Source organism: Polypterus senegalus, chromosome 1 (genome assembly GCF_016835505.1).
Source record: "Polypterus senegalus isolate Bchr_013 chromosome 1, ASM1683550v1, whole genome shotgun sequence".
In the NCBI taxonomy this organism is placed as follows: domain Eukaryota; kingdom Metazoa; phylum Chordata; class Cladistia; order Polypteriformes; family Polypteridae; genus Polypterus; species Polypterus senegalus.
This window is the reverse complement of record NC_053154.1, coordinates 266241379-266268510: the sequence shown is the minus strand read 5'-3', so window position 1 is coordinate 266268510 and position 27132 is coordinate 266241379. Positions and strand designations below refer to the sequence as shown.

General features: G+C 37.1%; 1 protein-coding gene across 4 annotated transcripts in view; it reads left to right on the top strand.

The window, feature by feature from the left end:
* Positions 1-27132, top strand: part of kat6b (K(lysine) acetyltransferase 6B) — a 177790-nt gene that overhangs the window by 141902 nt on the left and 8756 nt on the right. For all 4 annotated transcript variants that reach the window (XM_039773499.1, XM_039773488.1, XM_039773481.1 and 1 more), the window contains 4 exons: positions 336-497; positions 5337-5430; positions 16879-17110; positions 25746-25905. In XM_039773499.1, coding sequence (XP_039629433.1) covers positions 336-497; positions 5337-5430; positions 16879-17110; positions 25746-25905 — 648 coding nt within the window. The remainder of the gene's footprint in view (positions 1-335; positions 498-5336; positions 5431-16878; positions 17111-25745; positions 25906-27132) is intronic.

The window sequence follows — 27132 nt, the reverse complement described above, 5'->3', positions numbered from 1 at the left end:
TAAAGTTCATTAAGATAAGTATTCATTCTGCAAGATTTCATTTTTGCTATATATGATGTCAGGTGCTAAAAAAAAATAACTAAGTCAAATAATATTTCTGATAAAAAGAAAAAATAATAACTATAAAAATATATTTCTGAAAGTTAACTTTTCAGCAAGAGGATTTTGAGAATTTCTGAAATTGTAACCAACAAGTGACTGTTGCTCAGAAGGAATTTTTAATATTTCAATTTATATTTTGCCTTTTAAAAGACTAATTCAAAATTGTAATTTTTCTTTCTTTATTTTTGAAGATTTTTCTTTTTTTTAATCTAATATTTATACTCTCCCTGTAGGTTGATGGAAATGTAAGCAAAATATTTTGCCAAAATCTTTGCTTGTTGGCAAAGCTTTTTCTTGATCACAAGACTCTGTACTATGATGTTGAACCTTTTCTGTTTTATGTTCTTACTAAAAATGATGAAAAAGGTTGCCATTTGGTTGGATACTTTTCCAAGGTAAGCATCGTTTTTCGTACGTGTGTGTATGTATATATATTTGTATGTGTTGATGTATACATGTAAATGTTCATGTACTTTCTAAACGTACACATCTTGTGTATATATGTATTCTTTATACCTCCTGAGTAGTGTAGGGGTTTTTGCAGCAATATTCTTCGCCAAATATTTTCATGAAAATGCGCATTGTGGCTTACATAGAACATTTTTTTTCCCCGCCAGTGCCTCATTATGGTTTGTGAAGCCAGTGTGACATGACACAGCTGTAGTAGCCATGTTTAGAACTTTCTGTCACACATGCTGTAAGATCACTGCCCTATCTGATTTCTGCATAAGTGATGTTATGACCAGATCTGTACTCCAGCTGGATTTGCACCTTACATGCATTTATTTAAATAAGTAAATAACTTGCAGTATTATATATATCCAGTAAAGGTCCTCATAACACTGATCCCTATGTGCTCACTGCCCAGTGCCACATGATTAATTATGCATGAATAATTAGCCATGTGCCACAGGTACCAGTCAAAATGAGCCTTAAAGGAACATCTTATCCCCCATCCCAAGTCAGGAAATATGAGACCTTGTGAAATAACTACTATTTACAAGACATTTCTTTCTTCTTCATAAATGATACGTGGGGAAACAAAAGATGTTCCAGCTGCTTCCAGAGCTCGAACTTCAATAATGAAGCCGGTTCAAGACTAACACTTCATTGCAAAGCCAATGTGTGCCCCAAGATTGGAACCGCGTGAGAACTATTAGCAGAAACTATTGGTAGATAATATCCCCTTTTGATCCAGGATTGCACTTCTCTTCACAGCCTCTAAGACATTTATGTCCTTTTTGTTCCTTGAGTGGAATTGCACATAGTACTAATATTAATACTACTCTAAATATGATATAATATTTTCCTTGTGAAGCATTGCAAAAAATTTTGAACACCTTAAAATTGTTGTTTTTCCGCAAATTTTAAAGGGTCCCTGATTTTTCACAAGATTTCTGTTACAGTATATTATTGTCTGTATCCGATTTAGTTGTCCGTTTCATCCACTATTTATGACTATCACATAAACAATCTTTGTATTGTCTGATGCATGGCAGGGACATTTCCCAAGCACTCAAGAAGGAGTAGAATAAATTGCTGTTCTTGTTCTGGTTAATTTCATCTTTCTGAGTAGAGGGATGATGTTGTATCCATGACACCCCTGAAAAAAAGTCGAAGGACTTGCTGCATTTCATCCTAAAAATGATATCATCATATGTAAATACGCGCTTTATAAAGTAGCTCAGGTTGTGCAATATTATAACTGTAGTGCAAGTTTACAGTGAGGTAACTGTACTAATAAGTACTAACAGTTCTACAAGGAGCAGTTAATGGACTGATTGCGTTTAGAGCTCTTGGGATGAAACTCTTTCTGAACCACGAGGTCCATACAGGAAACGTTTGAAGCATTTGCCATATGAGAAGCAGTTCAAATAGGAAGCATGGCTGTGGTAGCGTGTGCTTGATGCTGTATACCAATAATTCTCTTTCCGATCGGCTGCTCCTCCAGTATACCTAATGCTTTTGTTAACAAATAGTCTAAATTTACTGCAGCATCTGCATGAACATGAGTCAGTCTCTCTGCCGATGGCTTGGTCCTTTAAATTATGTTCATCACCTATGGTCCCCTGAATATCTGTTGGTTTATGAATATTGATTTCAAGAAGTTTAATAGCCATGGTGATAACACTGGTGACAGAGGGCACCCCTGTCTGGTTTACTCTAAAGCAAAGCAGTTCATTTTTATTGATACTAGAGTGTAATAGTTTAATTAATTTACATATGGTTGGCTCAAACCAACATTTACCTAGTAAAGTAAATAGATGAACAAACCCCAACCCGTTTGGTTCTAACAGTTGACAGTTCCACAGGAAGGTGAATGGCTGCTGATTAACATAGTAACATTCGTTGCAGTTTTTAGGGTATTTGTCTACCTTCAGAAATTCTGTTTGATCTGCAAAATTGTAGATTAAAGATTTTTTTCCTTTGCCCTTATCATCTTTAAGGACTGAATGTGCATATTACGGACCAATTTCAGTTAATTTTTAATTTATTTTTGGAAAAGCCTTCTTTACCTCCTCGAGACATAAAGTAGCTGGCATATGGAACTTGTTGTAGTATTTTTTTTTTTTTTATATAGTACATTTCAGCTCAGACTAGACTTGCAGCTTCCCCTTTGTGTAATAATGTTACAGTATCTTGAAACTCTTGGATGGCTATCTAGCTTCTGTATTCAGCTCTGGCATATCAAGTCTTTCAAAATAATAATTGGGTAAGAGCCTCACTTTCCGTGTGTTTGGATTTTTATGCTGTTTTAGAGTATTATTTACACATACTAATTACTGATTTGTTGTTGAATTTGTGACATTGTTTTGTTTTACTGCATTTTAAACTTATGTAATTGTTAATGCCAATCTGTTTAAAAGGGAGAGCTGGCGATGTTTTCTGAGACTTATCTATGGGCATGTATCAGCTTTCTGTACTTTTTCCATTGTTAGTAAATTGGTCGGGAGTGCTACACAGCAATTTCCACTAATACGAGAGAGAACGTAAATTGTTAAAATGGATCTTGAAAGTACTTGCTTAAATAAACTTCATCCATTAAGGTCTTCACTGAAAATGAGATGACAACCAAAACTTTTCTCACTTCAAAAGGTACCATCAAGTGCGAGCAAAGGTTGTCTGAGTATGCATAAGGCCCACATGCTTTGTCTCCTAATTGTCAAAATATCAACCACTCTTATAAGCCGATTTGCTGAGATCTAACAATTCTTACTGCTGCCTTATTAATTAGGACACTAATTAATGTGGCCTAAAATATGAAATGCTCTTCATTTAAGTTTTGATAATGGGTTCATAATCTGGTTTAATAACAGGCAAAACTGTCTTTTTCATGTATTAATTGGATACAATGACCTAATATTTAGTGTTGTCATTGAGAATAGCATGTGAACCTTGGAAACAGCCAGACACTTAAGTCACATTTAAGTGTGAATGTGAGGGCCCTTTTATATATTGAAAATATACAGTATTTTCCTTCGTTGTTAGTGTGCTGTAGATGATTTAGCTTTAAGAAAACCAGTTATGCTTGTTTGTTTGAAGTGGTTTTCCAAACCTTTTTAGTTTTATGATACTGACCTTCATCAATCTACAGTCAGATACTGTACAATCGTTGAGTAAGTCATAAACCAGGAAATCGGATAAATGCAGAGTTAAAACTAGAAGATGTAGGTCTCTCACGCACTAGCATACAGGAAGCATTTTTTATGTACTGTTCAGGCAGGCCATCCAAAATTTATTTTATTTTATTTTTTTTTTTTTGCTGGAGATTACTTGGATCCTCCCGAAGAATAATGGATGGAAAAGTTCCTTCTGCGATGAAGTGAGGCATTTTATTATACCAAAAAGAAACCCAACAATACAAGTAATGCACTTGAAGCGTAAAGATGAAAGTGTAATGATGTAGTGCTTTAGAACTCGGAGGTCGTGCCTTCAGTAAGGGAAATAGGTCAACAATTCAGTGGACAAAGAAGAAATGGCGTGCTTTAGACTGACCTCCTCACTGTCTTAAACTTAACCAAGTTGAAATTGGCTTAACCTAAAATGTAAGGCATCGTTAAATATCAATGAGTTAAGTCAATTTCTGTAAGAAAGAAGTAGTAAAACACCACCAAGTGCATGTGTAGAATTGATCAGTGATTTAAAGAAAGGTTTAGCTATTGTTGAAGGTGCCACTAGTAGCAAAAACCAAAGGTTCACATGCTTTTATCAAAGACACGCAGGGCTTGATCAGTGTGTTCAATATAGCATGAAAAACTGCAATATTATTGTTATTGATTTAATCAGATTCTCTTTATCTGTAGGTCTTAAATGAAGAATGGATCACATTTTAGGTCAATTTAAGGCAGCAATACAGGTAATTCTAAAAGGTGCACAGACTCTTCTTATCAGAGTAGTGGTGAGTTTTATGGTGAATGCAGATCTGTTTCATTTATTTGTTTATGATTTTGCAGTTTATACTGCAAAATACTTATCAGCAAAGCTAAAATAGTCTAAAATAAAGTTGCCATAGGGTTTCAGTGAATTCAATTCTTAGTAAATACTGTCTGTTTTGTAGACTTGACTACAGTATATTAACATCAACCTTTCCTCTAGCATCACCTAAGAGTCACTAAGACTGGAGGGGTGCTTTTGAATTGGGCTGCATCAACAGTTGCTGTGCTATTTACTGAATGTTGAATTCGATTTAAATTCCAAAGGTTTTAATATGAAAATGGCATTAATTGAAACAGACATAACAAGAAATCTTCAGAATGCTCAAGTAAATCAGATGGCATTTATGCACATTCCTTAACGGCAGTTAATCTTCCTTATGATGCAAATGTGGTTCTGCTCTGCAGTATTTTGTCTTGGAGCTTTTATGGAAGGAAAGTTTTGCTTTTCTGCTGTCTTATTTAGAGATACAAAAGGATCACACATCTTTGTCAGTGGTTTGCTCTTCATTTCTTTTCACTTTTTAATGTGATTAGACTTAACTGTTTTCTGGAACTGATTACTTGCACTTTAGGTGAGTATTTAAAAGAAAACCATTACATCTGCCTGTAGAGATGATTGTTTTTATATAACACATGGGGAAACTATATAATCACAAATATGTGGTGTAGATCTTTCCTGTAGTAGTATTTTCAATTCACCCAGCGCCCCCGTTTGTAATTGAAGGGCAGAGTCAGGTGTTACATATTGTCAGTCTCAGCAGTACTTTGACATACCTGGTTTCTTTCTCCTTCCCTCAGGAAAAGCTTTGCCAGCAGAAGTACAATGTCTCCTGCATAATGATTATGCCTCAGTACCAAAGGCAAGGATTTGGAAGGTTTCTCATCGATTTTAGTAAGTGCCTTGTTCTGTTCAGTCTCTGTTGTAAACTCTAAAAAATACCCCATAAGCATAATGCTTTTTAGTAAAATACCTCACTTTTGGGGTTTATGCTTATGATCTGTGTGGTTTTTAACAGATTTACAGTGTTGCATGTCTAGATTTTATTTTTGTTATTTTTTACATCCTTTATTTTGACTCCAAGCTCATACACACATGGAGCTCTTTTGATAGTTATTACAGCTAGATTGATAAGTACTTTTAGAGGTTGAAAGCCCAAATAAAAATGTTGCCATCTTATAGTGGAACGTAAAATATGTTGTTGATATTGGTGGCGTTTATTTATGTATGTGATTCTAATATGTCATCAGCTGTTAGTGCATTTCTTTAAATATTCTAGCACCTCCATAAAGGATGTATGGAGTACACTGGCAGAGATCACTCTGCGTATCCCTTTTAGTAGGACTCTTTTCAGCCATTTCTTTTTTTTCTTTTCTAATATCCATATCCAGGAAAAGATAGCAGGGAGATTGTGCCTGACCTGGAGTATGCAATGCAAATGTTGCGTTAATAATTTTACTTAAGTTGGGTAACTGGAATGTCCTGGAATAAATTCTGGCATTGGAGCTTTTAAATACCATATGTACTCGCGTATAAGTCGGGTCTTGAAACCCGAAAAATCGATCATAAAATCAGACCCTGACTTGTACAGCCATTCAAAAATACCACACTTAGATTTTTATTTTTTTTTCTTTTCATCTTCTTGCCTTCTCCAATCTCGCACCAGTTTCTTAGACACATTGAATTTTGTTGCAGCAGCGCAGTTACCAATTTCTTTCACTACTTTAACAACATTTAATTTAAAACCAGCTTCATATTTTCTTCTGATGGAATGCTCCATCGTAGATAAGAGATGCACTTACGATAAAAGTATATGAAGGTGTGAAATACAAAAAACACTAAACAGTGCAAAAGTTACTTTGGAATAGTTTGGGTATTACCGTGTGGTCACACAGGCACGATTACAAGGACTCCGTGGTTACTCTCTCAGGTGGGCGTTCGCATATCATAATATCTTGGACCGATAGCGCAAGTTTTCCGCATTCAACTTATACTACAGATGTTATAAAATACTGGAAGTTATACAGTAAATTCAAGCCCTGACTTATCTGTGGGAAAATTTAAACACGAGTATATACAGTACATAGTTTTAAGATATTTCCGACAATATTTTAAAAAGCAGTACTAGAAGATTAGAAGCACAGATATTTATTTCACCCACATTAACACTGCTTCCATATAAAACAACTGCACTGATCTCTTTTTGGATGTGGTTGTTGGAGTTCTTTCAGTTAGGCAAGAACAGTTAACAGGGTGGCAGTACTATTAGAGTATCTGATACAAGGATTGAAGTCCATGGGAATGTTTTGAATAAATTTCGAATCTTGATTCTGTATGTTTGGGATCATCATTGTGTACAGAGTACAGAGATGTATGCAATAGAAAACAACTTTTATAAGAATAATTTTAACAATGAGGTGCTTCTGGTCACATCATTAGATTACACTGAAGGAAATGAATAACATCTACCTGTATTTGTTTTTAGGTCATTTAAAAAAAAAGCCTCTTCAGACGCATGCGGGCTCTTGATGTTCATTTTAGAGATGCATAGTGCTGACTCATTTGTAAATAATCCATTACTGGTTCGGAGTGTGAGTGTTGCTTTGTTAAGTGTACAGGTTCTTAAAGAGGAATATACAGTTCATGGGGTAGCCTCTTATTTCTCTGCAGCAGTGTGTGTTATTTTGGAGGTGTTTCTTGAGGCTTCAACAACAGGATGAAACCATTTGACCTAGACTTAATGCTGTTTGATTGCTGAAATAAATATGCCTCATTCTGATGTCTTTTTTTTTTTTTTTTCCTTGTGGTAATTTATTGTGAAATTGCTAGTGATGCTCCAATCAATTGACTGATTTATTTTTTTTTCACTACAGAATACTCGGATCGATGAAATGTAAAGTGGATAATTGCAACAATCTTTTTTTTCCAGCTTTTGCTTTTCTAAGCTTTACAGTAACTTGTAATTCATTTTTGTATTACAATAGCTGAGCTACCACACTTACTTTTTCTTTGCTGCCAAGTTCCTGTAAACTGAAAGCAGGAGGGCAGATTTTACTAGAGAGAGATGAGATTTGAATATTAGCCTATACTTTAAGCAACAGCAGAGTAAAAAGACTGAGAAAAAGTGACTGGAGGAACTTGTCCTGTGTAATTAGTTATACAGCAAGAAATTGGTTTTAAATAATCCAGTCCTTTTTATTTTGTCTTTTGCATTTAAACAAACACTGTTTGTTTGAGTTTGAAAAGAGAGAAGAATTTCAGGTTACTGCTTAGTAAATAATAGGCTTGTTAGGTTAAAAGCAAAGTTTGTCTATTTTACTTGTAAACTTGTAAAGCATGTTAGCCTCGTATCTTCTTGACAAACCTCTTATGAACATTTGATAAATTTGTGGCTTTTTTTGTAATGTGATTGTGTGTGCATCATACAGTATTTTTTGGTAAGACACAAGTACTGCATAATTCAAATGATTTATGTTTTTAATTATACCTCAAAAATTAGAAATATTTTCCTGGTACACTGGAAAAACAAACAAAGAAAACCTGTATAAATATAGTAAATGTATATTTTTAAACTGCAGTAAAGCCCTATTGCAATGATTAAAAAAAAGATTAAAACCTATTTATATTTACTTTTGTTTTGTTTAACTGCCAGTATCCATTAATTGAATCACTGTGTGAGTATATGTATATGTGTGTACATACATGCATAAACATACAGCCATCTCATTATGACATAGTCCTTAATAGTAAAATAATTGCCTCCTAGAATGATTAATGTTTATGCTGGCAGAATTTACAGTCATGTTGGCATGACAAGCTAGTGCAAACTTGCAATGTGCTGTCTTTTTCAGACCTCTGTTTGCGAGCTCAAGCAGAGATTTTTTTTCTTTTAATGGCTAATCTGATACATAAAGTAAAAACTTCCCCTGAAAATTGACTTAATTTAAGGACATTATAAATTGATTTAAATTTTCAAGTTTTGTGCTTTTATTTTGTATTCTTATCTTAACCGGATCTGTCAAAATGTACTACTTATAGCATTTACTGTAACTGATATAGAAGATTTTTTCATAAGATGCCTATATCTTTTGATTAGTTGTGCAGAATAAACTGTACTTTTGCATGTAAATTATCAATACAAATTTAACTAGCATAAGGCAAACTACAAATGGCTAAAGTAGCCTAATGCTGAATAAATATCAAGGATGGGGAGGCTTCTTTCTCCATTACACAATTACCTTTTCTGCATGCCCACCATAGCATTTACTCAAGCAGTATATGGATGCTATGTTTGAGATTAAGAGTTGTAGCAAATTTTCTGAACCTTGGCATGTCGCACGTTTTATAGACTTGCCGGTTTCAATGAATAAATCAACTGGGGATTCTTTGGAAATGACTGTAAACCACACGTGATGAGTGAACAACATTCTGCTCATGTATGCAGACCCAGTGAATCTCTTTACAGGTGTGTCAAAGATCTGTTTTATTTTCAAAAAGGATGTTTCCTTCGTGACGTGACAGGTAAATCGGTGTTATCAGAATGTAGACCCTGTTTTTCCTTCGGGATTTGTTGACCAGCACATCTCAACTTCAACTGGCACTAGATCACATGTGCACCTTGGGCATTCTGCAGGGAACAGTCTGTATCTGATAAATCTGTCTTGACCTTTGAAGGTCTGGGGGATGGCAACTTTGAAAGTTTTGCAGCACTCTTGTTACACCATACACTTTGTAAAGAGGCATCATAATTTACTGGTTGAGCAAAGTCATTGCCTCTGTATGTTCTCCTAGCATTGCAACTACAGTGTATTATGGAATCGCTGTAAATTTATGAAGAATTTTCATTATTATCCCACAGTAAATTGCCTTCAGCTTCTTGCACTTTCTGTTCTGACCCACCTGTATTTTCCACAGTCGCACTCCATCACGAGCAGCCGTTCACTGGCGACACATTAACCCATGGTAGACGTGCATGTGGCTAGTGATGGGAGAGGTACTGCAGAGATAAACATACAGGGGTTAAAGGGGACTCGATTGGCAAGCCTAGTGGCAAGAATATTTCTTTGAAAAACAAAGAACAAATGTTTATTCACATTTTGATTAATTTTGGAGCTACTGCAACCCAACCTAGCTCATGTGTAATTCCATTTGTTACGTGATAAAAATTTTTTTTTTTTTTTAAAACACTGATAGTATCTGAAATCAAACAACTCAAAAAGTCTCGCAGATGTACAAATCCAAATACTGATGTCTGTGAATTGCTTTACACAGATAATACACACAGATGCTGTATGCTGTTTTGAAGAAGGCCTAATATGCTGCTGTGCATTCCTTTGTTAAAATGAAGTTTATCAGTTCATTAAATTATTAAGAGACTAAACTGAATGTGCATCTGAAAACATGTAGGTGGTCAGTACATTTTCACTGTTTAACATGAAGCATTAATATTTATTAAAATGTGATTTTATTTATAGATGATGGAACTTTAAATAATAACTTAAACACATATGTGCTGCATTCCATGTAGTAAATAATTGCAAAGGTTGGAAGTGGCCAATTTTTTAGTTGGTTAGTATTTACTATTTACTGATGATTTTTGTGTAGTTTTGTTTGCTTTCAGATAAGCTACGATGAGTTACAAACACAGTCTTCCAAGTTATCCCAAGACCTTTTTGTTTTATTTGTATCTGGTATGTTGTAATAAGTTGTTAAATGTTTGCTTTATAATCGGTAGAGGGGATACTGAGCAACTGTGGAGTGACCTACAGCTTGCTGTTGATTATTTTATATTTTTCTGTTTGTTTTCAGTTGTTATTCAGTCTCCCTTGAGGTTACAAATGAGAAATAAAGTAAGCAAAATTAGCCTGATAGGGCAAAAATTTTCTCAAATAACTCAAGACATCGAATTCACAATTGTTTAGCCCCTAGCTTAGCCAGTCCCAGCAATCACCAGTAGGTTGTGTCACTTATGTACAGTAGATGAAGGTTCTGTGTATGTTAATGAGACGATCTTGGTTTAAAAATTTGCAATGTGAAAATAAACTTTCAAAATTACAAATGCATCTGGATTCAGATCCAGTGTAACTAGGCACAAAGATTCTCTGACAAGCTGAGGGGAGTAGTCTGCTGTAACCCTTTCTGCTTTCCATTCAATAATTTAAAAGAATACACAAAAACCCTTCTAGCCATGGCTGAAGATAAATTCAAGAAAATAAATGCATTACACTCTTGGATAAAGTTGGTGACATTTTTGGCATAAAAAGCCTGGTGGGGCCATACCAAATATGTGTGCAGAGTTTTCTTAGACATTAATTTAGCCAGCTAATAGCATCTTTCCCTTATTTCATTAATGTTTACAAACCGTTCACGTCACAAAATATAAATCAAACAATAAAATGTTAGTGCCTGATCTTGTTTGCTCAACATCTGCTAGCACTGTGTCTCACTATCCTACTACGGGCAGTATGTGTGACGTCTCCCCAGCAATGGATTTTATGTGCGACTACCCAATCGGCACTCTCCCCAGCAATGCTGTCCTTTATTTGCTTATCATGCGTGGCCGTGGCTATGCCATTCACTGTGTGCTCAGCTTCCAGTGTGTGTGCGTCCACGATGCCGGTCGTGCGTGTCGCACCGAGCCTCGCACATGCGTACTTCACCAAAAGACACACACAGGGGTTTTATTAAAGAGGATAATGTACTAACTTATTACTGTATTAACATTTTTTCATGATAGTGGATAACTGTTTTAGTTGTCCTAGTTTTGACATTTGCATTGCTCTTAAATAAGATGTTGTAAAACCAGTAACTTCTATTTATTTTTCTACATATTTGTGAGTGGCAAAAATATGTGAACCTCTAGGATTAGCAGTTAGTTTGAAGGTGAAATTCGAGTCTGGTGTTTTCAATCAATGGGATGACAATCAGGTGTGAGTGGGCACCCTGTGTTATTTAAAGAACAGGGATCTATCAAAGTCTGCTCTTCACAACACATGTTTGTGGAAGTGTATCATGGCACAAACAAAAGAGATTTCTGAGGACCTCAGAAAAAGAGTTGTTGTTGCTCATCAGGCTGGAAAAGGTTACAAAACCATCTCTAAAGAGTTTGGACTCCACCAATCCACAGTCAGATTGTGTATAAATGGAGGAAATTCAAGACCATTGTTACCCTCCTCAGGAGTGGTCGACCAACAAAGATCACTCCAAGAACAAGGCATGTAATAGTCAGCGAGGTCACAAAGGACCCCAGGGTAACTTCTAAGCAACTGAAGGCCTCTCTCACATTGGCTAATGTTCATGTTCATGAGTCCACCATCGGGAGAACCCTGAACAACAATGGTGTGCATGGCAGGGTTGAAAGGAGAAAGCCACTGCTCTCCAAAAAAAACATTGCTGCTCGTCTGCAGTTTGCTAAAGATCATATGGCCAAACCAGAAGGCTTTTGGAAGAATGTTTTGTGTATGGATGAGACCAAAATAGTATCTTTTTGGTTTAAATGAAAAGCGTTATGTTTGGAGAAAGGAAAACACTGCAGTCCAGCATAAGAACCTTATCCCATCTGTGAAACATGGTGGTGGTAGTATCATGGTTTGGGCCTGTTTTGCTGCATCTGGGCCAGGATGGCTTGCCTTCATTGATGGAACAATGAATTCTGAATTATATCAGAGAATTCTAAAGGAAAATGTCAGGACATCTGTCCATGAACTGAATCTCAAGAGAAGGTGGGTCATGCAGCAAGACAGCAACCCTAAGCACACAAGTTGTTCTACCAAAGAATGGTTAAAGAAGAATAAAGTTAATGTTTTGGAATGGCCAAGTCAAAGTCCTGACCTTAATCCAAAAAATGTTGAAATGTTGTGGAAGGACCTGAAGCACGCAGTTAATGTGAGGAAACCCACCAACATCCCAGAGTTGAAGCTGTTCTGTACGGAGGAATGGGGTAAAATTCCTCCAAGCCGGTGTGCAGGAATGATCAAAAGTTACCAGAAACGTTTAGTTGCAGTTATTGCTGCAAAGGGGGGTCACACCAGATACTGAAAGCAAAGGTTCACATACTTTGCCACTCACAAATATGTAATATTCAATCATTTTCCTTAATAAATAAATGACCAAGTATAATATTTTGTCTCATTTATCTGATTTCTCTTTATCTACTTTTAGGACTTGAGTGAAAATCTGATGATGATTTAGGTCATATTTATGCAGAAATATATAAAATTCTAAAGGGTTCACAAACTTTCAAGCACCACTGTACTTAAATATGCATCACAGAAAAGAAAAATTACACTGAGGGCTTTTAAATATACATTGCTATATTAAGATTTATTTTATGCTACCATACTGTGTGGGGTTTTTTTTGGCAATTACACTTATTCTATTCTATTATTGTGACTATTAAACCCTTTGAGTTATGAGCATTAAGATAAAGAATTGTTCAAGTGAAGGGAAAAAAAAGTTAAACTATTACTGTCCAATTTCTATATGCTTATATGGAATTAATTTCTGGTAGTGACATTGCATAGTTGTTTTTAATGTTGTAATTTCTTAAATCTGTGAGAATTTTTTTTTAAATTCTAAGTAATGGAAACAACCTCAATTAATTGGTCACTGGATGCAATTTATTTTTCTTGAGTCCTAAGTGAGCTAAATTGTTTTTGCACAATGAAAGTGCGGTTCAATTTGTTTAATGTAAATACGGCATACCAACTGTTTACATTTCATTTGAGCAGTATTAAACCATGTCTAGAAAATAAGTTGTTCATGCTTAATCTATAGAGAAAAGATTATATAGTATATCATGATTTTACTAATCCACCTTAATAAAAGGACAGGTGATTCTTTATCTATCCAGTTGCTTTGTCTCTGTTATATCCCATTTGGTATGGAATTCGTAAAAGCAGCGCTAATAATTGTGATGCACCATCTGTTGAAATGAAAAGCCCAGTACTTTTTATTACTACAGTGTACATGCATTACAAAATGCATTGCAATAGATGGTGCACTGCAAATGCCAATGCTGTGTAAATCTAACAGAGAGTAACTGCCACACTGACAGAAATCTGCTTATCCACCTTAATTAAAGAACAAGTGTCTGGTTGTGTTTTTGTGTGTCCATCTGGTTGGTAGGGTTAAAAAAAAAAAAAAAAGTTAAAATGGAATTCTAAAATGTTATTAAAATACCAAATAAGGGTCTGAATAAAAGAAAATTACTTTTACTGGCCTACTCTGTGCTCCATAATAGGTTGACAACAGCGGCATGGTAGTGACTTTCTTTCACCTGCTTGGAACACTATAATGCTAATGACGGTTTCCGGGAAGTGGATAAACCACATTAAAATATGAGGATGATGTTGATTACTTGGATTTCAACCTATCTTAGATGGGTAGCACAGCTAGTTTTCTGTATTTTCATAGAGGCAAGTTTTAGGATTAAAATTCTGTCACTTTGTATTAGAATTTCAGAGATTTTAATTGTAGCTACGACTTGTCGGAAGAAGGGGCCCGAGTTTCCTTGAAATGTTTGCGTATTGTAATCTTTCTACTTAGCCAATAAAAGGAGTCATTTTGCTTTACTTCCCACTACATCCATAATGGCTAACATGGTACAACACCCTAGTACTACAGAGATTTTAATTTATATTAGAGTGTGACTACTCAAAACAGTATAGGATCAGTTTATCTTTTTTTATTTTGTTAATGTTTTATTGTTAATGTTGTCATCAGTGAAGAGGAAGGAATTATTTTCAGCGATTTAAAAAAAAAAAATAAAAAAAATAATCTGCCTTTTCTGTTTTCAAATGTGGCTACTCTATATATTACCATGAGGAAATATAGCATGTCGCTCAGCTGGAGTAGCTAGCCTGTGTGTGACTGTGTTGTCAATAAGCTTTAGAGTTGGAGACTTTTTAACCTATATTCAAGCATGTTTAAACAATATATATATATATTTGGTTAGAAATAATATATATTCAAATCCTGGTTTTAGGCTATGTGACAGCTCTACTAGTTGTGTGTTTTTATCTACTCTTTCACGTATATCCCATCTTATAGACTGTTTGTATACAAAGCTCTGAATGTTCATCTGTCCTGCTTACCCTGTTTAAACTGCCAAAATCCTCAATATCTTAATAAGCAACTTTCATTGAGTTCTCATTCAACTTTCTTCGTCTGGAACAATTTTTGAATGTAAACATCCAAGCTGATTAGAAAAGGTTACTTATTTGCTTTTTTAGTCTTTTCCTTTAAGTAGCAATTATTTATTTAATCAGTATTGCATAATTTGGCCTTTTACCTCTTCCTCTTTTATAAACTGTATTGACTGAATGTTTAATTTGTCCTGTAATGTTATTTTACGAGGGGAAACTGATGACAGAGTAATTAGTGCAGTAGCATTTTAATTGCCTGGTCATAGGCTCTTTGTGACTGTTTCTCCTGGATTTGCACTTTTGGTATTATGTTCTTTTTTGGATACTTTTGGTTTCCACCTGCTTGACAAAGACGTTTTAGTTAATTTGTTGATTTTAAATTGATGTGGTATACTGGAGTGACCCTTATGATGCGTTTCCTTCCTTCCTGATTACTTCCTGTCCTGTCCCCAATGCTGCTGCTGCTCTCTAATAGACAAAGTCAGTTTATTAAATGGATTGGTGATAGTAATTATTTTATTAAATGCCTCATAGTGGTGTGTGCTATGAATGGTTTTCTAGAAGAAACCATGGTTTGTATATTAATACTTACTACCTCTGTTATGGGTACAGTGGGTACGGAAAGTATTCAGACCCCCTTCAAGTTTTCACTCTTTGTTATATTGCAGCCATTTGCTAAAGTCATTTAAATACTTTTTTTTTCCTCATTAATGTACACACAGCACCCCATATTGACAGACAAAAAAAAGAATTCTTGAAATTGTTGCAGATTTATTAAAAAAGAAAAACTGAAATATCACATAGTCCTAAGTATTCAGACCCTCTGCTCAGTATTTAGTAGAAGCACCCCTTTGAGCTAATACAGCCATGTGTCGTCTTGGGAAAGATGCAACAAGTTTTTCACACCTGGATTTGGGATCCTCTGCCATTCCTCCTTGCAGATCCTCTCCAGTTTTGTCAGGTTGGATGGTAAACGTGGGTGGACAGATATTTTTAGGTCTCTCCAGAGATGCTCAATTTGCCACCGCCATGCTTCACTGTGGGGACTGTATTGGACAAGTGATGAGCAGTGCCTGGTTGTCTCCACACACTGAGGAGAGGCAAGACACATGACAGCCCGCATGGAGTTTGCTAAAAGACACCTGAAGGACTCTGAGATGGTGAGAAATAAGATTCTCTGGTCTGATGAGACCAAGATAGAACTTTTTGGCCTTAATTCTAAGCGGTATGTGTGGAGACAACCAAGTACTGCTCATCACTTGTCCAATACAGTCCCCACAGTGAAGCATGGCAGTGGCAGCATCATGCTGTGGGGGTGTTTTTCAGCTGCAGGGACAGCACGACTGGTTGCAATCAAGGGAAAGATTAATGCGGCCAAGTACAGGGATATCCTGGACAAAAACATTCTCCTGAGTGCTAAGGACCTCAGACTGGGCCGAAGGTTTACCTTCCAACAAGACAATGACCCTAAGCACACAGCTAAAATAACGAAGGAGTGGCTTCACAACAACTCTGTGACTGTTCTTGAATGGCCCAGCCAGAGCCCTGACTTAAAACCCAATTGAGCACCTCTGGAGATACCTAAAAATGGCTGTCCACCGACGTTTACCATCCAACCTGACAGACCTGGAGAGGATCTGCAAGGAGGAATGGCAGAGGATCCCCAAATCCAGGTGTAAAAAACTTGTTGCATCTTTCCCAAGAAGACTCATGGCTGTATTAGCTCAAAAGGGTGCTTCTACTAAATACTGAGAAGAGGGTCTGAATACTTAGGACCATGTGATATTTCAGTTTTTCTTTTTTAATAAATCTGCAACAATTTCAAGAATTCTTTTTTTTCTGTCTGTCAATATGGGGTGCTGTGTGTACATTAATGAGGAAAAAATGTATTTAAATGACTTTAGCAAATGGCTGCAATATAACAAAGAGTGAAAAATTGAAGGGGGTCTGAATACTTTCTGTACCCACTGTACTATTTATCTCACACCAAAACCTATTACTTTTAAGTTTGGACTCTTATTAGCAGAATTATGTTATTTGTATTTCTGACAGTTAAACGCACAATTTTCTCAACTATGGTTGAGATAAAATCCTGTTTTTTTGAACATAAAGCATACTTTTTTTCTATTGGGGTTAGAATCACACTTCTGCTTGTTTGTATAAATAAGTTAATGGCTACAAATTTTTGTCTTTGTAGGTTATCTTCTTTCTCGACGTGAAGGTCAGCCAGGGTCTCCTGAAAAGCCACTGTCTGATCTTGGCCGCCTGTCATATTTGGCATATTGGAAAAGTGTCCTATTAGAATACCTGTATTATCACAGAGATAAACATATGAGCATCAAGGGTATTAGCAGAGCAACTGGAATGTGTCCACACGACATAGCTGCAACACTTCAGCAGCTTCGAATGATTGACAGGCAGCATGGCAGGTGAGTGTAACAGCCAGAGAGTTAAGATTTTACCTCCTGTTTTTTGGTGAAGTGCATAATTTAAGTTGTCGATTATAATAAATGTATGACTTGCTATACTAGTGCTCTCTAACCGGAAGATGTTCTGTCATTAAGATACCAATCCCAGACAGTGACTGGAAAACTAAATGAGCTAAATGACTAACGTCTGAAATTAAATATTGACTGAGGTCATTTAAATCTGTGAAAACTGCCAGAAATACTTGTCTTTTGTCATTATTGCAGAACCTTGTTATTGTGACTTGTGTTAAGAGAGATGCCTCAAAACCCTGATCAATCAGAACTGTACAGTTAAATAACCTACCATATTTAATGTTTTTTAATATATTCTTTACTTGAATATTACTTCAGATATTGAGTATTTTGAGTAACTAAGCATCACCATACAGTATTACCATCTCATTAATATATTTACCCTAATGGTATTTTTATTACCCCTAATTTAAGTGACATAATAATAAAGTATTAATCTAAATTTAAAGACCGCTTTAGAGTCTGAAAGAGCTATACCCATCTATGTATCCATCCATTTTCTAAACCCACTTATCTGCAGCAGGGTTGCAGCGAAGCTGGAGCCTATCCTCTCCAGCATTACGCATAAGACAGGAACAATCCCTAGACAGGCCTGCATCCCACTGCAGGGTGAGCAGACATGCACACTCACACACACACCAGAAGCTATTTACTCATACAGTATGTATAAATATGTATGCCCTGTATGCCCTTTTTTATTTTATAACTAATAAGTAAACTTGTATATTTTTTTGTTTTTTTTTAGTACTTCCTAGTTTCAGATGTTTTTTACAAGTCTGCAATATCATATGCCCATGCATGAGAATTGGCATTAAGAACAGGGGGGTGTGTGTGACGGTGCGGGTCCGGCTCCATGCTCCCTCTTACAGTTTGGGGAGCCTCTTTGAACCTGACACCATCAATAGTAATGACTGGGATGAGTTGGACAAATGAGGAAAGGTGTAAAAGCGTACAGTGCTTTAATTCAAACAAAAAAAAAGCGTGTGTGCAGTCCTCAAAGTTCCATAAATAATCCATAAACATGTGAAAAAAAAAATCCATAAACAAATCCTTTTAAAACAAGGTTAAAATCAATGGGCTGGAAACTGTCCCTTTTTGCAAACCCGGTGCCTCCTTCCTTGTAACTTGCTTATCCCATACGGGCCTTGCGGCAGGGGTATCACCCTATCAGCAGACAGAGCTGACCTTCAACGGGTCAAGTTGCCTTCCATCCCAGGCTACGTACAGACTCCCTCGCCAGACTGAGACTTGGGTCCACAACAACCAGGGTGCTCCTGCTGGGCTTCTCCTTCCTAAGCCTCCTCGAATTCAGCTGCCTTACGCCAAGAGTCATCCATAATCTTGGTCACTCCTGCTCCTCTGATATACTCAGCAGGAGTGACCCAATCCATCCTCCCAGAGTGGTGTTCTTCATGGTTGGCCAAACACTCTTCTAGGGCTCTCCTCCCAGCTGTCTGCCTTTTCTCACCATCGGGCCTGCACTCTTGCTCGCTCACTCACTCACTCACTCACTCCCACACTGGGTTTTATGGCCTCCTGCCCTCTTCTCTCATTGTTGTTTTTTTTTTCCTCCCCATCTACTGTGCCGGTCTGTACTTCTATGGCTCCGTGGGCTCAGCGTCTCAATCACACACCGCAGGAAGCCGATGAAGCAATTGAGAACGATCGCACCTTCACGAGCAGGTGCGTCTCGCCCAATTACCCCATCAACTCCCCGCGGTTGCGCGAGTGCACCCACAGGGACTTACACGGCCATATAGATTATTTATTAAAAGCTGGCCATTCTTTCGGAGCCATGGACCCGCTATATCACAGTGTGCCATCCGAGATAATGCCAAAAACCTGCGACATCACAATAGAAATATGTCATAATCTAAGTTAAAGGTCAAGCTAAAACTTTGCCAGGAGAAACTAATGCTTAAAGATGGTTCTCACAGTTTGGGGTCTAGACCTGATCTCAGAAAAAGTTAAGTTTTATACTCTTGGTATATATTTAGCACAAATTTGAAAAGAAGCTAGTATTGGGTGGTATTTCATTCTCATTAAGATTTTCATAGACAACTATTTTTTTTTTTCTGCCAAAATCACTTTTATCATAACCTTGACTGTGGTGTTTCAGACTGTCCTTGATATCTCCATCTTTCGAAACTACTATCACCGACAATTCGTCATATGTTGGTTTATTATATATGCAACAGTGATCTTTCGGATTCATATAGAAATACAAGAAAACTTCTTTGTGTTTTTAAGATTTTGCATAGAGTGCGATACTTTTGGACGTATGGATTTGTATCCATTATTGGCTGTAGAATTTCTAATGCATCCAATTGTTTAACTCTGTTGATTCTATGATGCATCGCTTCTCCATGATCATGAATATAAACCTGACTGAATTGTGGTTTCTTTGAAATTAAACTTGTAGCTTTAATTGTTGCAGGACCACAGATTCTTGTAGCATATGGTCCTGAATCATGTAAATCAACATTTTGAGCATTGAATGATGCGAACACGAACAGATTATTGTAGATTCGGATATTTTGCATGTGGTGTTTATGGATTTCACTCACCAAATAAAAAAATCTTTAATTTCTCACAGATACGCCTCTTCATTGGGAAGAAACACTACTTTTCCCTGATGGCAACACAAATTAGACAATCTACAAGTGTCCGACTTAAACTTAAGCCTTACAATATCTACATACTTCTGTCATATCACCCATGTCCATATATTCGATCACTTTTCGCTGTTCAGTTATTTCACTGAGTAATTTCCGTTTGTTAGCACTAATGTGATCTTTACTATCAGTTTTTTGAGACTTTCGAATGTTAGTATTTTCATTATCTCTAACCTGCTCTGCATGTGTATCACGCCTAAGTTTTTGAACCTCTTTACGACATCGTTCTTTGTCATCTACACTCTATCTTTTATTTCTGGCCCCGGGTGTGGTTAAACTTCTTGGCACAAAGTCTCGTCTTTGAAAAAGTCACATCTCGTCCCAGGATAAGTCTTGTCGCAGGATGTTTTTTATTATAATAGAGAGATATAACACTTTAGATTTAACTTTATTGACATCAAAATTTATTACAGCACAGACATTACAGATCATTGGACCTGTTAGGTTGTCAATTCCACTTGGTCTGGGCTGATTATAAGTGGTTAAATCTTTTGGTTTGGACATGTGCAAGCAGAGATGCTGAGTATATTGGGAGAAGGTTGCAAAGGATAGAGCTGCCAGGGAAGAGGAAACACTAAGAGAAGGTTTATGGATGTGGTGAGAGAGGACATGCAGGAGATGGGTGTAACAGAACAAGATGCAGAGGACAGGAAGATGATGATGAAGATGATCCGCTGTACTCCCCTAGCAGAAAAAAAGAAGAGGAGGAAAATACACACATACACTAATCCCGGGGGTTGCGTTCCAGAACCCCCCGCAGTAGATGATAATCCGTGAAGTAGAAACCATATGTTTTTATAGTTATTTTTATATATTTAAGCCCTTATAAACTCTCCCACACTGTTAACATTATTAGAGCCCTGTAGACATGAAATAACACCCTTTAGTCAAAAGTTTAAACTGTGCTCCATGACAAGACAGAGATGACAGTTCTTTCTCACAATTAAAAGAATGCAAACATATCTTCCTCTTCAAAGAATGAGTGTCAGGCACAGAGAATGTCTGATAGAGAGAGCGAGAGAAAAGCAAACAATCAAAAAATCAATACGTGCTTTTGAGCTTTTAAGTATTCCGAAGCACCGTGATATAGCGGCATTTTTTAGAGGAGTGTCCGTATCCTCTAGGCAAACAGCCCCTCTGCTCACACCCCCTCCGTCAGGCGCAGAGAATGTCAGAGAGAGAGAGAAAAGCAAACAATCAAGCACTGCACGGGAAGCATATCGTATATCATTGAGGAGTTTTATTTAATATGTAATACATGCACTGATTGGGTAGCTTCTAAGCCATCCGCCAATAGCGTCCCTTGTATGAAATCAACTGGGCAAACAAACTGAGGAAGCATGTACCATAAATTAAGACCCATTGTCCGCAGAAATCCGCAAACCAGCGAAAAATCTGTGATATATATTTAGATATGCTTACATTTAAAATCCGCGATAGAGTGAAGCCGCTAAAGTCGAAGCGCGATATAGCGAGGGATCACTGTACTTTATTGAATTGTAGATTGAAATGAATAAATTTGCCAATTTTGCCCCTTAGTCTTCACTCCATAACCTATGATGACAAAGTGAAATATGTTTTCAGAGTGCTTTGTAAATGTATTAAAAATCAAAAGCTAAAATCCCTTATTCACAGAAGTATTCAGACCCTTAATTCAGGACTTCTTAGAATCCCCTTTGGCAGCAATTGCAGCTATGCATTTTCTTAGGAAGTCTCTACAAGCTTTGCACATCTGGATTTAGGTAGTTTATCCCATTTCCTCCTGGCAGATCTTCCAAATCTCTGTTAGATTGGATGGGAAGCATCTGTAAAATGCCATCTTCAGGTCTCTCCACAGATGTCCTTTGGGGTTAAATTAGGGCTTAAATCTGAGCCAGTTAAGGGACAGCATGAGACTTGTCCCAAAGAGACCCCATCTGCATGGTCTTGGCTGTATGCTTCAGGTCTTTGTAAGACAGGAAGATGAACTTGCCTCATGAAGAACGGATAATATTTTGTACTTGCGTTAGACTTTATTTTTAGGGTTTACAATACACATGCACTCACTAACCTTTTGCACTTCAGGATAAATGTTTTTTTAGTGTCATTGATTTGTTAGATTTCACTCTGTTTATTATAAGTAGTACTTTACTCTGTACAATTTCCAAGTCTATAACTGTCCTTAGTAGTCCTTTCTTTTGCTGGGAGATTATGAACTTCTTCATATCTGAGGATTTAAAAAAAAATAAATTGGATTTTGAGCATATGACATTCCACTCTCTGTAAACTTTAATCTGCCCTTAATGTTTATAATTATGTTTTCCTCCTCAGTTATTCCATTTGTACTAAATAACTAAAAGACAATTTTTCATCTTTTCTGCAATATTTGTCTTTAGCTACCAGTTAGCTTCTTGAATATCTATTTAACAATTGTTCTCATGCCCTCGTATTCCTTACACATGCCGTATATAACTGTTTTTATCATTGCCGCTTCTTTATCTTACTTGCTTCAGAGTTTTCTTTAACTTCTTTATTCTTGCAAATTTTGGGGTGAATTTGTCCTGTATTACAATGTATATGTAAAACGTTTTTAAATCTGTTACACTGATCCTTGACTGTTTCTACACTTAAACGCTTACCCCCAGTTTATCTCTTTTAGACTTGGATATCTGCATACAAATTGCCCTACTGAAGTCTTTGCATTTGCGTGCTGTCAAAACACAGTGAAATGTATTGTATTATAATAGGTTGCTTGACCCTAATTCTTCAGTCATCTCTACACCCTCAGTTCTGTCCTGGTTTCCTAACTGGAGTTTTATTTATTCCAGCTGTGAGACTCCAGCAACATTGTCCATATTAATAGCAAAGGGAAGATAACAAATTGCAAAATGTGTCTTGTGGCACCTTTCGTGAATGTGAAATTCAAATTCAGAATGAAGTATAGCAATATGAGCTGTATGTTTGGCAAGGTCTGCATCCTGTTTGAACACTCTCCTTTAAAATTGGGGACTTAAACAGGTTGTGACTCTTGCATCTGACTCAGATTATTGTAAAACTTGAAAAATATAGAGAAAGATAAATTACCAGCACTGTACCATAATTGAGTTCAGCTCATCTATGGAACAAAAACTATCTTCCTCTCCTGACATGGTGAAGAAGCTTTTTACTTCCAATCTCATCAGGAACGTAGGTTGAAATAAGTAATAATGCATTTTGGTCAACATGGAAAACCTTGTAATGTCCTCATTTCAAATTTATACTGATTTGTGCAGTCTCTGAGTCGCTCCTGAAATTTTGCTTTTCCATTTCTGATAAAATCACACACACACATGCTGAACAGAAACAAGCAAGTAGGTAAAAATTGCATACTTAACAACTGTTTCCTATTCGTATACTTAAAGTTAAATCATCGCCTCATGTTGGATATTCTATGAGTTGCCCATAGGCTGTATGCAGCCAGTAGACTGCAGTTTACCAGTCGCTATGAAAAATATGTAATATGGTGACAAATTCTTTTCCTGTACTGTACATACAGAGACGCTTTTAAATGCAAGCTGTCTAAAGAAGTAATCTATGGACAAAAACAATTGGTTTTCGTAGTTTTGCAACATTGCAAAGGACAGTAGACGGCTTTTCAGCCTGTCAGTAAAGTGTGGTTACTCAGAGAAGTTTTAAAAGTACAATGTATAGTCTTTTCCTGCCTTTTCTACCTGTTGTGGTTCTTAAAAAGACGTCATCAGCATTTTTCGTTTTTTAGAGGTAAAACGTTTAAATATATTAAAAAAAATAATTACTCAGTATGTCATTTTGTCTTTGAAAATACCTCCCTACCTAATTTCCACAGGCTAAATTCTTTCAAGAAGTATTTCTGGTGGTTCATCTCTTCACCATTGTAGTCTCTATTGTCATATATAGTGTTTAGAAACTTTTGGGATAAAAATAAAGCAACCAAAAAGCTCTTTTAAAATGTCAGTAAAAACCAATATATTTTGGTTGAAAAGAAATAATCTTATTCCCATTGGTTGTAATTGGCTAGCAGTTATTTAAACAAATGTATCGTCCACAACAAATCATAGAAGCAGTCAGATTAAAATGATTCACTCCTGACTCGCAGCTTTTTTTTTCATACCTGGAAATCCAAGGATGTATAATTTTTAGCCGTGTATGATGTCGGACAGATATGTATGTAAATGTTTTTTGATTATTTAATCTGGCTATTACCCTTGCACAAGAACAAGGCCTGATTTCTGCATGCCAATGTGGTGTTGTGGGTCCACAGCTCGTTTAGCAAAGGCCATTTAAATAAATAAATCACCGCTCTCACGGCGGCTTAGCGAGGGGGCGTTGGGCCATAGCAAGCCACGGGGCGATCTGCGGTGTGGGCGTTTCTCACTGAGTGCACAGGTAAGGGAATGCCCACATCCGTGATTGTTCCCGTGGCTAATGTGCTGCAGCTGCTATGGCCCCTCGCTATATAAAAAGAAGCACAAGTCGGATAGAGCGGGAGAAAAAGAAAGATCAGAGAAAGAAAGGACGGAGGTTACAGGAAGCGGGAAGTGTTTGAACAAGTCTGTGCAGGAGAACGAGCAAGTGAGTGGGTAGCGAGAGTTAGGCTCGCAGGCAGCTGGACAGTGAGCCCTAGCGGGGTGTTCGGCCAACACCCATGGGCTGTAGTTAGTGGTCGCTCCCGCTGAGCATGTTTTAAAGAGCGGAAGTGACGGGAAGAAGGATGGCTGGCCGCGTAAGGCCGAGAAGGCTGCGGGAGTCGGGAGGCTTGGGCGGTAAACTCCCTGGCATGAGCGTCCTGGTTGTCAGGGAAGCCAAGTCTCGGTCTGGAGGGAGCGGAATCGAAGCCAGGGATCGGGACGCCACCAGATCATTAGTGGAGAGAAGGTCAGCTGCAGGTAGAGTGGCTCCACTGTTGCGGATCCTGGACAGGGAGAAGCAGGGGAGTCACCAGTTAAAAGAAGGCACTGAACTTGTTGTTGGTTTTTTAAAGAAAAAAGCTTCCGTAAGAATGTTTTAACCTCGTTTTAAAAGGATTGTTTTGTGTTTTTACCTCCACGTTTTTCTTTTAATAGATTAATTATTTATTGAGCTATTTATTTAATGAAGAATTCGAAGCACTGCATTTTACATGGAACACTGTTTTGTTTTGATTGTTTCTTTTAATAAAAGCACTTTTGCACTTTTTTACCATCCCCTTGCTCGATTGTTATTGCCTCCACTGACTAGCTCATCGGTGACATTACCGACAATGTTGGGTTCAAGGGCTCCCGAACAGCGATGGGAGCATGGAGCAGAACCCACATCGTCACAGCCAACTTTAGGCTTGCTGCTTCTTCCACCTAACACATTAATTGTCATTAATGTTACTCTTGTGCAATTCATGCAGGCAGCCACAATACAAATGCTTTCTGGGGCTCCTGAATAAGATTTGTGGGATTTATTCTGTTTTTGCTTTGTTTTTTCTTCTACATTTATGACAGGTGTGTGTTTTACTGTAAAATTACAAGTTTAGATTTGAGTCAAGTGATTTGTTATGTTAATTTTAGTCTTGGGAATGTTAGGAATTCTTCATAAGACTGCTCCAGTCTGTGGTATTTCCATGTAAATAAATAAATAAAATGAACTGCTCCAAGTTCTATATACATGTCGAATGAAGATGTGAAAAAGAGACCTTTAATAGTTCAGTTTATTTCAGGTATAGAAACCAGATAAAGAAAATTAGTTAAAATGATGATGTGCCTATGTGCATAAGAATTGAAACTAGATCTTTATTTTATAAAGTTTTTCCAGAGTGCATCATTAAACACCCTTAGTGATAAGGTCAGTAAAGGTTGCTTTGGTCTTTTTGGTTTTTACCAAAACCCTGCTAAATTGCACCTTTTATTCACACTCATTTTTAGGTTTGTAATTGTTAGAAGAGAGAAACTGATCCAAAAACACATGGAGAGGCTAAAAGCTAACCCCCGGGTAAATACCGTAGATCCTGACAGCCTCCAGTGGACTTCAGTCGCACCGTGCAATGCTGCTTTGTCTGAAGAAGAACGAGAGGCTGAAATGGAGGTATGTGACATTTGCTGTCCTTGAGTTAAGGTGTCTCGCTTGCCTCATGAAGAATGGATAATATTTTGTACTTGCGTTAGACTTTTCATGTTAACTTTGATTGTAAAATTTAAGATGTACATTTTGTCTTCAACATAGTGCTAGCTGTTTCAGACAGTTATTTAAGTTTTCCATACTGTAGATATTGACTTAAATAACCAAAACTGTAGTGCATCAGTGAAGTTTTCAGTTTGTTCTTTGTACTTGACACAATTTGGATTTCAGATTCTCTGCACAAATCCCATTTAATTTTAAAATAAAATGTGTATAGATGTGAATATACACACTAACCTTGTGTAATTACATATGTATATAGTCAGTGAATTAAACTTGGGCAGTCTCAGCTTTATACACACAGGCAGAAAGACAAAGAAGGAAAATAATGTATCTTTTTTTAAAATCTGCTTGCCTTGTTTCTTCTACACAAACGTAGAAGTTGTGCTCCTCCAACTTTTGTTGTCTCACTTAACACACATTCAGCATAATAACAGGCATGATCCATGACTACCCTTTGCAATGAACAAGAGAGAGCTAATGTATTTGAGGAGCAAGAAGTGACATCCACTCCACCCTTGCTCTAGTTATCTTGCTATTCCAGTCACCCCGGGTCACGTTACCCCAAGGAAAAGGGAGATGAGTGGTGGCTCTGTGGCTAAGGATCTGCACTGGTCTCTGAAAGGTTGATGGTTCAAATGTCATTAGTACCAGAAGGGATTCTACCCCACTGGGCCCAGAAATCAAGGCCCTTAACCTGAAAAATTGCACCTGGGGCACTGTGCAATGGCCGGCCCTGAACTCTGACCCCTAAAAGGTCAAGCGAAAAGACAAACACCCGCCCGGTCCAACTCTGCCCAACTCACCAGCAGCTTCATACATGGTGGAGCCTGTGTCTCCCTCAGAAGAGCATTACTGAGTAAAGATCTGTTGATTTTAGAGCTGCTTCTGTACATCTGTGTTTAGAATCAGAATTTTCTTTATTGGCCAGGAACACTAAGGTGTACTAAGAATTTGTCTTGATAGTATTTGTGCAGCATAACAAGGACAACGCAGAATACAAAGGACAATGAAGACAGAGTATCAAATGAGAACGTGTGGTACAGCGTACAAACTGTTGATAGATAAACACAGTGCCTGTTTGAAAGGTGAAGGCAGAACCACTTCTGGGAAATGAAAGGGATTGTCTAGGGA